At 40.4% G+C, this 15,542-nt stretch overlaps 1 protein-coding gene across 4 annotated transcripts in view; it reads right to left on the reverse strand.

The window, feature by feature from the left end:
- Window positions 1-15,542, reverse strand: part of ephb2b (eph receptor B2b) — a 124,062-nt gene that overhangs the window by 48,185 nt on the left and 60,335 nt on the right. For all 4 annotated transcript variants that reach the window (XM_039612392.1, XM_031733250.2, XM_039612391.1 and 1 more), the window contains exon 3: window positions 14,480-15,164. In XM_039612392.1, coding sequence (XP_039468326.1) covers window positions 14,480-15,164 — 685 coding nt within the window. The remainder of the gene's footprint in view (window positions 1-14,479; window positions 15,165-15,542) is intronic.

A 15,542-nucleotide genomic window follows, 5' to 3' on the forward strand; every position in this document is an offset into this window, starting at 1 on the left:
ATTACACCTACACCTGAAAAGAGTGGTATTGTTGGGAGGAGATTCATTTGAAGGCTTTAATGACTGCCATTTAGAGGTGGAATACATTAAATAGTCCAATCATGGCTGCGGAGTGAGGTGATGGCCCAAGCATATTTATACTGAGTGAATACATCGACTAATTAGCCTTTAAATATGTCATTAATTCATCTAAAACAAGCGATCTCTGAGCTATTCATCTGCCTGCTCTACATCTTCTCCCCCTCTATGACTACATCCTTAACCCCGATAAAGGAGGGGCTTAGCTGGCTGGTCTCCCTTCCATTTGTCCTAATCAATGGAGACTGTTCAGCCAAGACCCGGGGGGTCAGTGAAATTAAGTATCCAGCTCACACAGAGGATCAGGCTGATTCTGGGGCAGAGGGAGAGATAGGCAAGCCCTTTGTTACCTTGGTAACTAGTCTGCTCCTGAGTTTCTCCAATCTATGCCTTCAGGCCAAGTCTTCCCTTGTTGGGATGGCTTACACCAAAACAGCTGCTCTCTAAGAATAGTTACACACTGTGTCCTGTTCATGAAAACATACTTTTTAACATTTTTTCACTAATTATTTGTGAATGCTTGGTGTTTGTTTATGCTCATTGAATAGACACTATTGCCTAGAACCACTGAAAACATTAACACTGATTTGTGTGAAGTACTCACCTTTTACCATGGATGCTCCTTGCAAAAGTATTAATATATTCACACAAAGCACTAACATGACTAACACTAACATATTGTAACACTTTCTTGGTTCAAATCTCTGAGGTAAATAAATGGTTTTATACTGTAATTATCTCTTTTGTGTTTCACAGAATGGCAAAGCCAAAGACAGACAGACAGGTCTGAACACATTGCATCTAGTTCGAAGACCTTTCAAAAAAAATGTTTGTAAGCGATTAACTACAAAGGGGGTTAAGAAAATAATTACTGTATAAGGATAACCATTGATGTTTCTATGTTCCCTCGCAAAGCATCTACTCAAAGAATCTAGAATCCTCTCCATTTTCAAGAAATGCTCCTCTATGCTATGCCAGGTGTTAGCAATTTGGACTTTTTAAGGAGGAATGAAGGCCTGGTTTCAGTCTGTATTTTACTTTTTAATTTTGTTGTCAGCCCTACAGAGACATTAACATTTGCTGTAATGGGATGTGAAGTTACACTACGTTAATGGATAAATGCATCACTTCATTGTATCTTTAATAGCATTTTTTCCTCTTTACAGCGTAGTGGTTTTGAACCCAACATTCAAATTGTTTCATTATGGGTTGTGGCGAAAACTACTCACATCTTTATTAGATGAGATTTTTTATGTATGCCCATCACGTCCTGGAGAGTCTCTGATGAGGCTAGTCAATCATCCTCAGTTAGAGACGCTTAATAGTATGACTGAAATGCATACATGTCACACACATAACCATAAAACCCTAATTCAGCGCACCTTGCCTGAAGCATAGCTTTTTACTTGGCACAATTCAACACATTCCAGTAACACATATCTGACATACCCACACAAACCAACACATATCCCCTTTGACATTAATGCCAATGTGCTGAAAAGGTCATTGTACAAATATAAAGGCTGAGAAGATGCCTACAGTCACTGTCTGAGGCATAGCTACTGTGCTGTACTTAGTCATAAGCTGACAGTCATGTGAGCCATCATTACCACATCTATTTGTGAGAAATTTACAGCACTGGCATAAACTTGCCTATGCGCAAAAAAAAAAAAAAAAAGAAAAGAAAAAACGAAAACATCAGTCAGATCCATTTTTGGGTTTCTAAAGTTAGAGTGTCAGAAGTTGAGGCAGCTTCAAATGAGTTACGGCCTGCAAAAGGACGACTGGCAGATTAGTCTTGGGTTCCTGGAGGCAGCAGGATTATCCTAGTGAGGCTAGTGGGGGTCATGTCAGTTGCACTCAGACTAAAATCCCTGTCCACAGAACCCATAAATGAAATGCCAAGTGCAAAAAAGCCAAAAAAACAAACAAAAAAACATAACACATGTTTTAGATGGTCAGAAATGCCATAAAGGTGTTTTCTCACAAAATGCCAGACAAGGCTAAAGTAAATTTGTGTAACATCTGTGTCTTAGTCGTACAGGTTTCTGAAAATCGAATAACCTACTATTAACAGGGGGGAGATGAAATGCCAAAACTATTTTAGAAGATCTGGTACAATGAGAAAACAGGACGGTGGAAACACCGCTACTCTTGCTTTTCTTCTTGGAACTTTGATGAGGAAATGGGAAGGGCAGCCTTCCAAAACCATTGATTTGTAGACCTCTTCCAACTCTCTTAACCAGAGAGAGAATATACTGATTACATTAATAAAAAAAACAAAAAACCTACCTGCAGTCCTATGTTGTGATTTTTTTTCAGGGGCCTTCTTTATCAGCTTACAATCTCTAGAACCCTGGCCTGACATTCACTATCATTGTGTCTAATACATCTAATAAGGTGTCAGAAAACCCTGCTCAATTCTAAACAAATAAAACTTTATTTCAAAGTTTATTTCAATACAGAAAAACTATAAAATACAGTAACAATGTGTTCCACTGGGAACCACTGCGGGCCTCCTAAGAGGTCAAATACCTTCTTATCAGCACACTAACAGGTTCTGGCTCGACAAGCTCAATTAGCTAGCGCTTAGTGCAGTGTATGAGAAGTCCACGCTCTCAGCACAAGTCCCATATCAACAGAACCAGGGAGATGACAGACAAGCCAGGCCCACAAAGGCCCACTTGTGGCTGTCCCTAGAAGACCAATGAATGACTAATGGAGGAGGAAGGACTTATGTTCTCAGGGGTTTTGTGATATGGCTGATAAAATCTCTCAGGTGAATGACAATGCCACTGTAGAAACTCTACTGAATAAATTACTTCCACTGAGGTCAAAATCCTGAAATGAGTTTTACAGAAAATATAGTGTTGATAGATGAGGTTAAAATGAAAGATTGAAACTGGGAATATATTAAGTATAATGTGCTGTTTTCTTTTGCATACTCAAGGATTTACTGGAAAGAGATTACACATCACTTTTGACTGGGCTTCTGTTTTGTTTGGAAGACCAAAAAGATAAACAGTGAAGTGTTTAGGCATGTCTGATAAAAGTTTTCTGATAAAACAATGACAGTATTTGTGATTGCAGATGATTTGACTGGAATAACAGTGATCCTGTTGATGCCCATCTCTCTTGCAACATAATACTGACAGATAATGAGGTGCGTCAGAGCCATGATTTCAATCATAGTCAGTCATTTAGTAATGGGAAACCTGCCTGCTGGCATGGCGTACAAGCAGATGGAATTTAAACCGTCTTTTGCCAAGTTTTCATTGGCTCTTTTCCCCATTGCCACACTTTATTAGCAATGAGGTACAATACTGTGAATGATCCGTACTTAATCACACTGCCTGCAGGCCAAATTGACTCTCATGATCTCACAAGTTTTCATGTTGTTGAGAAAACATCTTCTGGGGGCCTTGAGAGCATGACCAAAAAAACGAATGCTGTGTTCAAAATTTTAAAAACAGATCCTCTAGACTACACTTGTGCAGGATTCCTACATTGACAACGGATGTGTGCAAATGTTATGAACAGGTCATCACGAATACATGAACGATAGAACTAAGTTGTGTCCATCTCCACAAGGAAAATTTGACTGTCTTCTTCCTTGTGTAGACTTGACACAAAGGCTCCACTGAAAGAAAACTACTTAACTACAAGCAATCTGTTGAAATAGGTCATTATGGTGGAGGCAAGCTGTGAATGCGCCACATCCCCAAATCAATACGTGAATTGCTATATTTAGTAAGAAGGTCGCAAGGAGGAGTTATCAAGGCTCTAGAAGGAATGAATGACATCAATGTATCAGTGCTGTGCTTGAGTGGGGCCTGCTCATTTTAGATGCAGATAGCTTCAAAATGTCTTCTCTATTGGGGCTTACTCTCTGTGGAGTGCTGAGCTATCCCTTATGGTGGCTGAAAATGTCACATTCTGCTCAGTGTCAATGTCATAACATTAACCTTCACGGTGGTACACTGACACAGTGCAGAGAAATATATGTGCTATACAGCACATTCTAATTATCAGTATTCTCATTTGTATTTAAATCATGCAGAATATATCTCGTAGGGAGTGTTTACATTTAATGTTTTATATAATTTAATTAGGTGGGTTGTCGATTTTAAATTATAATAATCTGAATATTAGTAATATGCGCAGATGCTACCTAAATGAGATAAAACAACATTTTAAAAACTATAATCCTTGGATCTTGTCTCTGCTTTTGGCAGATGAGGTGATTCTGTTGGCTTCATCAGGTAGTGGCTTCCAGCTCATACAGAGTTCACTGCCGAGTGTGAAGCAGCAGGAATTATGGGAATTATGACCTCTAAGTGCAAAACCATGGCTCTCAGCGGCATGAGTTACTAACCCAGGTGGAGGATTTTAAGTATTTTGGGGTCTTGGTCATGAGTGAGAGGAGATTGTCAGAAGGATTGGAGGGACATCCAGATTGAAGAGAGGTGACGAGAGAGCTGGGAATAAAAGCAAAGCTGTTGGGTTACCAGTGGTTCTTTGTCCCCACCCTCACCCATACCCTAAAGAATGAGGTTGCAGATACAAGCAGTGGAAATTAGTTTCTTTTGAAGTTTGGCTGGACAAAGGCAAAATTCATAATGTAAGTTAACTATAAATCCTATATATATCCTATATATCTTATACTGAGTTAATATCGTCCCATAAACAAAGGAAATCCACTCCCTTGCCAAAGGAAGTTTATGATAAGCAGAGACATAGCATAAGTTTACACTGAGCCTTTCTTTCTAAGACTGTTCTTTTCCTCTTGCCAAATCACCGTTTAGTTTTAACTATATCTGTCTCCATGAGTACTGACAAGATCTGTCTTTTCGTTTCAGCTAAAATCCCCAGCATCGCGATGACTTCGCACAGTGGGGAAAAAAAGCCAAGACAGAGGGAGAGAAAAATCAAAACAGCCTCATTAATAACTGTGACTAATATATTCCAGACAGTTCTTTAAGCCTGTTACTTCAGAAGAACAGAGATGCCCATATTGTGGGGGGAGCCAGTAGTGGCCCCAATGTGTGCTGAGATGGTGCCATACAAAGTCAGTTAGCGGGGTGTAATGAAAACACCATGCACATGAAAATGCACGGATACCCCCGCCCCTGCTCCCGCCCACCTTAAAAGCGAGTGAAACACTGTAAAGACCACACAGCCTTGAGATGACCACAATAAACCAGAACACTGGTCCCAGCACGAAGTGAGCATTTCCCAGGCATCAATACGCTGCAAGGCCAATCTGTGCTTTATAGTAAACACTGGCGGGTGGTTAATGTCCAACTAGAGGAGCAGGGTACGTGATTTTTCTGTTTATCCCCTTGAGTGTGTCTCTGTTTTAGTGCCTGTTATTCTCCAATCTGTCTCTCTCTTTGAGCCATAGAGTTTGATCTAAAGCTTTATGAGAGGCCACGCTTTGAGTAAACAGGAAATCAAACCTTGACCTAAAGAACCTTATAGTTCTCTCTTTTTTAGGTTAGTGCTAAAATCCAGTATTTATTGTTGAGTTAACAGATTTTCAGCAACCAATGTATTCAGGTATTCCTTTCATGGAAACCTAGTATCAAGATTTAAATAAATTAACGGTAAAAGGTTCAGATGATACTGAGTGGATAGAGTCCTTCATTATAACAAGAAGTGGCGATATCAATCAATTCCTTAGGTAAAATGAGTGTATCAGCTGAGTCTATTTTAACAGTGTGCAAAGTATGAACTGCTAACGTGTGTGCGTTATCATTCCACGGAATTAAAAGGCTACAGTTCAGCTTATTAAAAGGAAATTAAGAAGTAATTACTGTCCAATTTTCACACATGATGGGGACATAAAAACACAATTGATAATATCTCAGTACTGCACTCATGCTGTGAGGTCCAAAGGAAGCAATGTTTTTTCACCCCCACACAAGGCAGCAGCCTTTTTATTAGCTTGTTATTTTGCCACCAATAAAAAAAAAAACAAAAAAAAAAACAACTAAAATCCCTAAAGGGTTTACTGTATAAACTGTGGGAAAATAAAACTAATCATAATGCAAAGACCTAGAGGTAGAGAGGAAGAACACGAAAGAGAGTGGGGCATTGTGAGATTTCTCACCCATAAACCACGGGTACATATTATAATGAACTGGAAAGCGTATTCTAGCTGACTAGATAAGGATTAGCCAAGCGGATTGTGCCATGCCTTTCATCTTCCAAGGCATGTTTTCAAAAAAAATCTGTATCCTTTAGATGAACCCAGTTCTTTACAAGAGTGCTAAGAATGAGAAAAACCGTGTCGAACCATACCTTTTAGCCGATAGCTTGTGAATTCCATGGGAGAGTGGAACAGCTCATTATACTGAGTAATTTATTTGCTTAGCAGCAGCCCGATGGGAGGTAAAAAAAAGTTTTAACATCCAGAAAATTCTGTAAGTAGCCCATTTACAAAGCAGAGCTGTCCCCCGCAGCAATGAAACACCATCCCCCTCAAAGTGGCTTCAACAGTTAAACCAGGCCAGTATTTTGGCTGAAGTACTGGATAGAGTGACAATGTGTGTGTAGGAAACCAACAATAAAATAGATCTTGGAAAAAAAACATGAATTAGAGAATACGCAGTTAAGTGTCAAGTACAGACGCTGCTTATCTGTGTTTTGTAACAGCAGTGATTCTGGCTGTGACTATTTTTACTTGTGGTAGCTACAAGGTTCTAGGAATAGATAGTCTTAAGATATCTAAAATTAGGTGCAGATATACACGGTTCCCTAACTATGAAGCCTTAAGATCCTCTCACTTTCTTCTACTGTCATCTGTAGTTCACACTTTTTACTTATCCTCTGAAATATCTGATATAGCATCCAGTACATGGGCTAGTACAGAATTCAGATCAACATTCATGGCTCCAGACGACAAAATGATGACACTGGAGATGAGCAGGTTTTTTTTCTTGCACTACTACCGTTTGTGGTTTTGAGTGAAATATTAATGAACTCTGGAGCACATTTTCTTACCACCATCAGTTTAAACTGCACGAACTTTGATGATCAAGTTACAAGTTACACTTGAGATCAAATCTAGTTCTATTAAACCTCCTAGGACCTGGCGTCCACATATGCGGACATCACATTTTGGGTTATTTAGACCAAAATACTCAATTTTGCTCTACAAGGGCCTGATATCCACTTACAAGGACATTATACTGCTACTGTTCTATCGACATTTTAAACAAATATGCTCATATGTGGCTCTCATTTTTCTTAGAAACAAAAATTAGGTAAAAAAAATTGGTAATTCTTTGTTTTTACATTCATCAGGTCCCAATCAGCCCAAATATCAAAGAGCAATTAAAAATGCATGCCATGGAAGAGTTCGGGTCTTAGGAGGTTAAATTATTAACTTTAAAATCATTTTTCAGATCGTTTTCAGATCATTCTTGAGGTGTGATGTTTGATATAGTGAATGACCTAATACAATAATAGTGATGTGGATTTCAGCCAGAAGTCGGGAAGACACATGTAGTAACCTGGCTAAGAAAACACAGCACAGTTGTGCAGCAGTGGTTCTCAACAGGGGGGAGCTTAACTTTTCATGGGGCTTTGCGTGGAAGTGCTCAGTTTCAGACTCAAACACCACTCAGAAACCTTCCTGGGAGGCTGATGACAGAAAACTTTGCTATAAGAGTCCAACTTCTGGGTTGACATTAACCAGATGGTTTCTAAACATTATGGAATTAAATCCACAAATAAAATAAATATCAACATAAACTCCTTGATTTGGTTGTTGACATTGCTCAAACTCTGCAGAGGCTCCGGGGGTTACGTAAAGCTTGCGTGGACACAATCACCGCACTGAGATGGACAGAGATGTTGCCCTTGAATCCAAGGATACTTTCTGTTTGTTGTTTCTTCTTATTCAGTCTCAGCCTGTGGAAATAGTCGTTAAATTAACTCAATCTTTTTTGTTTTCCTTTACAGCAGCAGGAAGTCCTTTCTGAAGCTAAATCGCCTTGATTGCCAACTAATTAAATGCACAGGAATTTATCTTAATGACACTGCAAGGGAGATATATCGACAACACAGAGATTTACAGTGCATGCTGACTCATGCTACAAAGTTAAGTGGCACTCACAGTGTCAAGCAGATAAACAAGTATACATTTAAACCACTTAACTGTAGAAATGACTTCTTTTTTTTTTTTTTTTTTTAAATCCAAGTACTGGAGGTCACTGTATGCAAAGGAAAAAAATCCTTATTCCTCCGTATTGGTCAAATTACGAATTATGGTTCAAAAGTCAAAGAAAGCAGACTTATTTTCATTTTAACAGCCACACTTTTTCATATTATATAAAGCGATTTTGAAAGGAACTGTACCGTCTCATCTCAATGCGTACAACCAAGTAATCCCTAAGTTGAAGTCAAAACATCAGAATGACAAAATACCGCAATTATGAGGTTTATGGCATTAATATTCTCTCTCTGTGATATCTTTCTCTTCGGCTGCTCAGTGGAGATTATCTCTCTTGGTTATTAGTGCAGCATGTTGACAGGCATTGGGGCATGTTACACTGATAAGAGGAGAAGAAGAGAAACGAACTCTAGCTCTAGTCTGTCCCTATTAATACGTCCCACCTACACTTTGCCTTTCAATTTCATTTATCTCTCTCCCTTCCCATCTCTTGGCCTCACCACTGCAGCTATTTAATCTTTAAGCAAGTGAAGTTTAGCAGGGGAGAGATCTTTGTTGTTGTGTGATGCTTCTCATTTTAGATCCTATTATTGTTGTTTATACGAGTCTGCAGAGGAGGAAGCAAATATCAAATGAAATAAAAAAGCAACACAATAAACGACTGTTAGATTATAACTAAAACACCTGTCTATAATGCTGCAGTGTTCCCACTGTGCTCCCACTCAGAGTGGTCTAGAGCTTCTGAGTCTGAAACACTGTGATGCTGTATGAGACTGAATGGTCACCCTCCTGTAAAGTGATCAAGGGTTTACCTCTGTGTGAACAAGCGTGCACACACTGTGGGCATAAATTACATGTGGCACTTTTAACCAGTGTCATGAACACTGTTTTTTCTCTACTCTCACTTTTAGATTAGCTGCAATGTAGGTCAACAGCACACAACACAAGACACCACAATTTTTTCAATGTTGACCGAGTTCTAATATATCATTGAAAGAAGAAAAAAAAAAAAAAAAAAAACAAGGTCACTGATACTCGAGAGGGATTCCTGTCTTAAACAGTGAGCTCAATTGTTTCTCTTTTTCTGTGTTTTTTTTTTTTTACCAGACAGATGCTTGATCCATCAGTCTCCCTTAGCTGAGAGAGGATTCCTCTAACAGGACACGGGTCGAGGACATCTGAGAGACAACACATGGGGATGTTTTGACAAAGCCCTGGCCTCGTCTCTGATGAGAAAGAGTCCCATATGGACGGATCTGTGCACTGCACGGCTCCCATTTCCAGAATTGCCTGTCCAAGGCAAATTAATCACGAATAAATCCATAAGGTCTCAGAGTTGTCACTCTGCCTTGCTTTCTTGGAGAAATCCCAGAAAACTATCTATAGTATCTTGGGCCTCATAGTGAGACAGGTATAGGTGTTACAAGCAAGAAGCAGACCAACAGGAAGCTCCAAAAGTCAAGGAGAAGGCCAATAATGTGAAAAGAGGTGCTGGGATTATAAGAGGTCATACTGTCTGAATTTGAGATTCAAAAGATGGTGTGGGATAATGAGGAGTGTGACGGAGGGGCATATGGAGCAGAGCCCGGCATGTGCAAAACCATGTGGAAAACGTTTGCAGGCTTAACAGGCCATGATCTTTGAATTCTGAGAGATTCGCAGGGATCGCGGGGCACGTTATCACATCCACATATGATAAATGTGCTGTGAAAATGAGAATAATAAAGTGCATGTGTATGGGTATACAAATGACTGCTTACTGTTATTTGCTTTGTGTACTAACAACACGGCTGCGTTTTGACAGTTTTGTCTTATTAGACTCTTTCTTTCCTCTAATCTGGAGCTCCCTTAACTCTTCTTGTTTTTCACCCTTTTTGCTGCTATATGGATGTGTGCAGGGTGCAGAACAGACAGAGAAATAGAAGACCAGCAGACAGAAAAAAAAAAAAAAAAAAAAGCACCTGGCCATACTGAAATCCCATCACAGTGGGGAAGAAGGAATAAAGGCTCCTGAATGTTCCCTGGGGCCCTCTGGGAACAAAATGACATGTCTTAGAGCTCGTCTATTCACCTCCTGCTGTTACAACATCCTACAATGTGTACAGACCAAAGAGGCCGCCTCTATCAAACACACATCACAATCCTTTATTGGATCCACGTTTAAAAGAAAAGGGGGGAAAAAAGAAATCAGTAATGGAAATTAAGGGATGCCGCTTATGATGCAGATATTAAGTCATGTTGTCTGTGATGCCATTTAACAGGCAAATGTTGCAGTAATGAACATCCGCTGAGGCACTAATTTGTATTCCTTATGTTTAACTAAACAGCTCCTAACAGCAGCCGAAGCAGCCATCAATCCGCAAGAATAAGTGTGGCTTTTACTTTAACATAATATTGTGTGAATGCCAATTGTGTAGGCAGGCTGTTGACATTTTGGTCTCGCTTTCTTTTCCTTATTTTCTCCCACTCTCTCTCTCCCTCACTCGCTTTCCTCCGTTACTGCAGCCCAATGCAAACCTTCCCTCATCTTTGTTTGCACAATGCACAATGCAGCAGAAGCCTTGAGGGGGTGTGTTTGTTTTGTTTTGCTTTGTGTCTTGTTCCACACAGAGGACAGCCATCCAGTCATCAGCATGGCTGTTCCCCACGTGCACTGTTAGTCAATTAGAGCTGCCATTAAAGACAGAGGCACCGAGGGAAATAAAGGCAGCGGCGTGGATTTGTCTGTGCTTTGCTGATTTCCATCCTTAAAGCCTCTCCAGACGAAGAGGCTGCAATAATTGGGATTCTGACAGTGGGTTAGGGGGACTCATTTCCTGGTTTCGCCTCCTCCCCACCACTTTTCCATGCAATCATGTCTATCCAATCATGTCCGCCCAGCACCTACCTTTGCACTCGATCCCCCTAACTCTCTTTATCTATAGCCACATTTGGCTGAAGAATTACTGAAGCCTTTCCTCCTTAATCTAATTGCTCTGGTGTAACTGCAGGAACATTGCTTCCAAGCACCTACTACCGATGATGCAGACCTCACCAGGAGACAGACTTGTGTTGTTTCCAATTCTTTTCAATGTGACCTAAAACACATAGTTCTACTATTAGTAATAATAAACAGTATGTCTAAATACTGGAGTAGTTGCCAATATCTGGTATCTGGTATATCTGGTAGATATCAGAGTTACAGAATATTACTACTCCAACAAATCTGGGCCACAAGGGTACACAAACTGCTACTTCTTTTACAATACTTTGCTTTCTCCTTAGATACAGTGACTATCAAAATCATTGCCAGACATAAATCAAGTTGTTGTTATCACTGTGACAGATTGTCTCCATCTGAATCTTCACTCCTCAATAACATGAGCCACACTCCCACAGTCGAGACCCTTGAACTCACAATAGCATGGGGTTAGATGATCAGATTACACTCAGGAAAACACACATGGGCATTGTTAAAGGAGATTGCAATTCCACCCATGAACATGGCTCTCATTGTGCCCCACTGAAGAGAATGCTTTTCATTCTGGAGCGAACAGCAAGGGCAAACAGGACCTCATGTGTCTCTGTGGTGCACCATCTCCTCAAGGCTCTGAGGGGAAATCAGATCTTTCTCGTCAAGGCCAGCTCTACTGAAAGGGTCTGGTATGGTTTCTTCACTCATGGCACTTCTTAGAGAAGAAACTTAATCTCACTTGTAAGACAATTGCAGAGGAAAAAAAAAAAAGACCTCAGCAATTTGATGTAAGCACCCCATTCTGCTGTCAATATTTTGACAGATTTCATGACAGCATAATTATTTGCCGGGATCCCTGCCAAGGGTTTAATTGTTACATGCGTAATTACACGTTTAGTTGAGGAGATGTTGGTACAAAGCACTGGTTGCATTATTACTATTAAAGGACAAATAGTGTCTTTCATCTTGCCTCCTTTATGCTGTCTCTACGGCTCCATAATCCCCTCATGTAAGAGGATACCTTACGAACCCTCTGAGGGCACCTCTCACAAATCAATTCATTACCCCATAATATCGGCAGGCATATGCGCATCTTTCATAGATCAATTCATTATCCAACTTCTGGCAGCTGAAAGGCGGTGGCTGACCACAGTTTAATGTAGTGATATCAGTTTGCAGTGTTCAGGAAGATGACTAGAGAGCACATGAACTGAAGGCAGTCTTCCATCCAAAAAGGCTTCTGACCAATTGGGGAACCACAACACAACATCTTTTTTTAGTCGTAATGGTTTTATGTCCTTTCTTGGTAAAGGACACACTTCCCAATTGTTTGTGCTGAAGCTCATAATTATTGTATAGAGCCATAAAATCCATCTCTGTATCATTGTGCTGCGTTCCACAGCTGCACTCACAGATAATCCATCCCTCACATAAAGCTTTAATAATGAGTCAATGCATCACAGGATCAAGGGAAACAGAGGGAAAAAGAAAATGGTGAAATTCTGTGCTCATGTAGTGTATATATGCTTGCCAGAATAACTGCCAGTGCCCAAATCTACATATAACTTTCACTGCCTAAGTGGTGCTGAAGACGAAAAGGGAAAATTGGCCATTAAAAAGGTTTTATCCTAGTTGATCCTGACCAACAAAGCCAGTGAACAGAAACTGAGAAATAAATATGGAGGCAATCAGACAGAGCAGGCAAAATGCAGTGAGGATATGAAGTGGATCAACATACTTTCCCTGAGTGGACAACATTTAATTGTATAATCCCATTTAGCTCAAAAAACACCATGACTGAGGACACCCCTGAGATGTTCCAATCCACCACATGCAGTGAATTACATGTAGGTCAGAAAACAAGCAGATTAGTGTAATTATGCAGGGATGTGGATCAGAGTAGCTTGCTGCACCATCTTCACATGCCTCTTATTGGCCCATATTCCTTAAGGAGGAGCCGCTGACTGTCCCCATTAGTAGTCCTTGAACAGGCCTGACAGTGTTTGGGGAGGCAGCACCCATCAAGTTTTTCCCTCCCAGCACACAGGCGCTGGGGGATGCGCTGTAATTACAGGTGCACATAAGAGAGGCAGCAACACACCGTTCTGAAATGCAGGTGGGTGGTTTGTTGTGCTGAGCTGGATCAGCACTGCTGCAGTCTGCAGGTTACATGCTGCCGTGCTGCTTCAAGTGATCAACATCTCTAAGCACGCTGACCAAATGCCACCTGCCAGAGTGTGGATAGGGCATGACACAGGTAAATGTTGGCTGCATTGATGTTTTGAAAAGCCAAATCGATTTGCCTGAGAGGGATTCCAATTGACAGGAAAATGTGTGCAATTTTGAAAAATGTCCTCTTTGTCCCACCGGTTGGGAGGAGGCATACTACAAATAGAAGAATCTTACAGATTCAAAATTGTTGGTGGCATTTGAGTGTGTGTGTGTGTGTGTGTGTGTGTGTGTGTGTGTGTGTGTGTGTGTGTGTGTGTGTGTGTGTGTGTGTGTGTGTGTGTGTGTGTGTGTGTGTGCGTGCGTGCGTGCGTGTGTGTGTGTGGTCTTATTTAAATATCTGTTGAACTTGATCACTGTGAACAATATGCACAGAGATGGGTTTTTCTCTGGGAAGAAGCTCAAATGCCTAAAAGCACTAATATTAAGAAAAAATATATACATATGGAATAAAGAATGTATTCATACAGGAGATAAAACAAAACAAAAATCACATACTGATTGTGTATAATTTAAGGATACATTTAAAGCACTCATTTCTGACTGAAAGGTCTACTCTAAATGTTCTGCAATTTCCAGAGCAGGAAAGTTAATAAACAACTGCTTCTCTGACAAGCAGTTATGATTTTAAACCAAACACCTGTGTTGTTTGGTGCTGCGATTCACATCCTTTTATGGCAGCTCAGAAAAACTCAACATGTTCTGTAGTCATGACTTCCAGCAGTAGCTGTGTAGTTTAAGATCAAACACCAGCAACTATTATTTCTGCTGGAAAAAGGATAGGATCATATTTTATATGGAAATGCACCAATGTTGAATAAGCTATGCATAGAATATGTACCTCCCATCATATTCTTGATATATTACCTAATACCATTTTATAGTGTCAATTACATTGTAATAAATAGATCTTGGAACAGCTTAGTGCACTACAAGAGATAAAAATTGCAAGGACTATATCCTTTAGTTGATGGAGTACACTGTTATGACAGAGAAGACTGGTTAACTAGGCTTAGGAGAAAGCAGAGAGCAAAACATACCTCGACAAACAGTCCCATTTTCCACAGGCTCATTCCCAGCTTTGCACATACAGCGCCCGATAGGTACCATCCACTCTCCATCGCCGTTGCAGTACAGCTTAATAGGCACATCCACCTCCTCTGCATTTGGGATACAAACCCCTCTTGCTGCCACAAGGGAGGTGCTATCTGCTCCAGATATTGTCTCCTGGAATAATGCCCCATTAGTGATTATACGAGGACACTTCCGGTAGAAGACACGAACAGCGATGAGCGACATGCAGCCGCCATAATCTTGGAAGGCCAAGTAAAAGCCATTCCGTGACACTGGGCCAAAGCTTCGAACCTCAGTGTTAATCTTCATCACTCTGCCCCCAAGGTCCACCTGGGAGAAGCTCTCATCTGCTGCAATGGTGTCAACCTTGATCCAGGGGTTCTCCATCCAAGGTGGTGATGTTCTGGTGGCTGAATCAGAATCAGATTCATAGTAATATAGGTTAAAAGTCTCTTTACAGGAGCCTGGAACATTAGGAATGCTACTGCAGTCCCTAACAGAGAACTTCATCTCCACGTGGATTCGCTGCGCACCGCGACGCCGGATGTATTTTGTCCGTACCCAGTTGTTCTGATTGGTGTCGAAAACATTACAGACTTGGTACGTCCGGATGGTGTTCATGTTTTCATCATAACCGCTCACCTCTTCCCACTGTTGATCAAAGACATGGAATAAATTTTGTGTCAGCTTTCAAAAACACTTTGATTTAAATACATTAAAACAAAATAAAGCAAAAAACCTGCAACAGAGACACTCGTAAGCCATATTCAATTATGTTTTCTGATCATTTCTAATAACAGAAATTATCATCAAGTCCCGGAGCTACCTAGTTTCCAGCAATAACAGGTATGTTTTCATTCACTTCTAATAACTTCAATTACTGGGAGTAATCAGCTTAAAACAATATTTTGATTCTAATGACTGCGTGGTAAGAGGAAACATAATATCTCTAATAACTTTACAAGGATGCATTCCACTAGCTTAAAGAACAAATGAGAACCAGCCCTCCCAGCATGTTCAAATACGAGT

This window comes from Oreochromis aureus, linkage group 5, assembly GCF_013358895.1.
Source record: "Oreochromis aureus strain Israel breed Guangdong linkage group 5, ZZ_aureus, whole genome shotgun sequence".
Taxonomy (NCBI): Eukaryota; Metazoa; Chordata; class Actinopteri; order Cichliformes; family Cichlidae; genus Oreochromis; species Oreochromis aureus.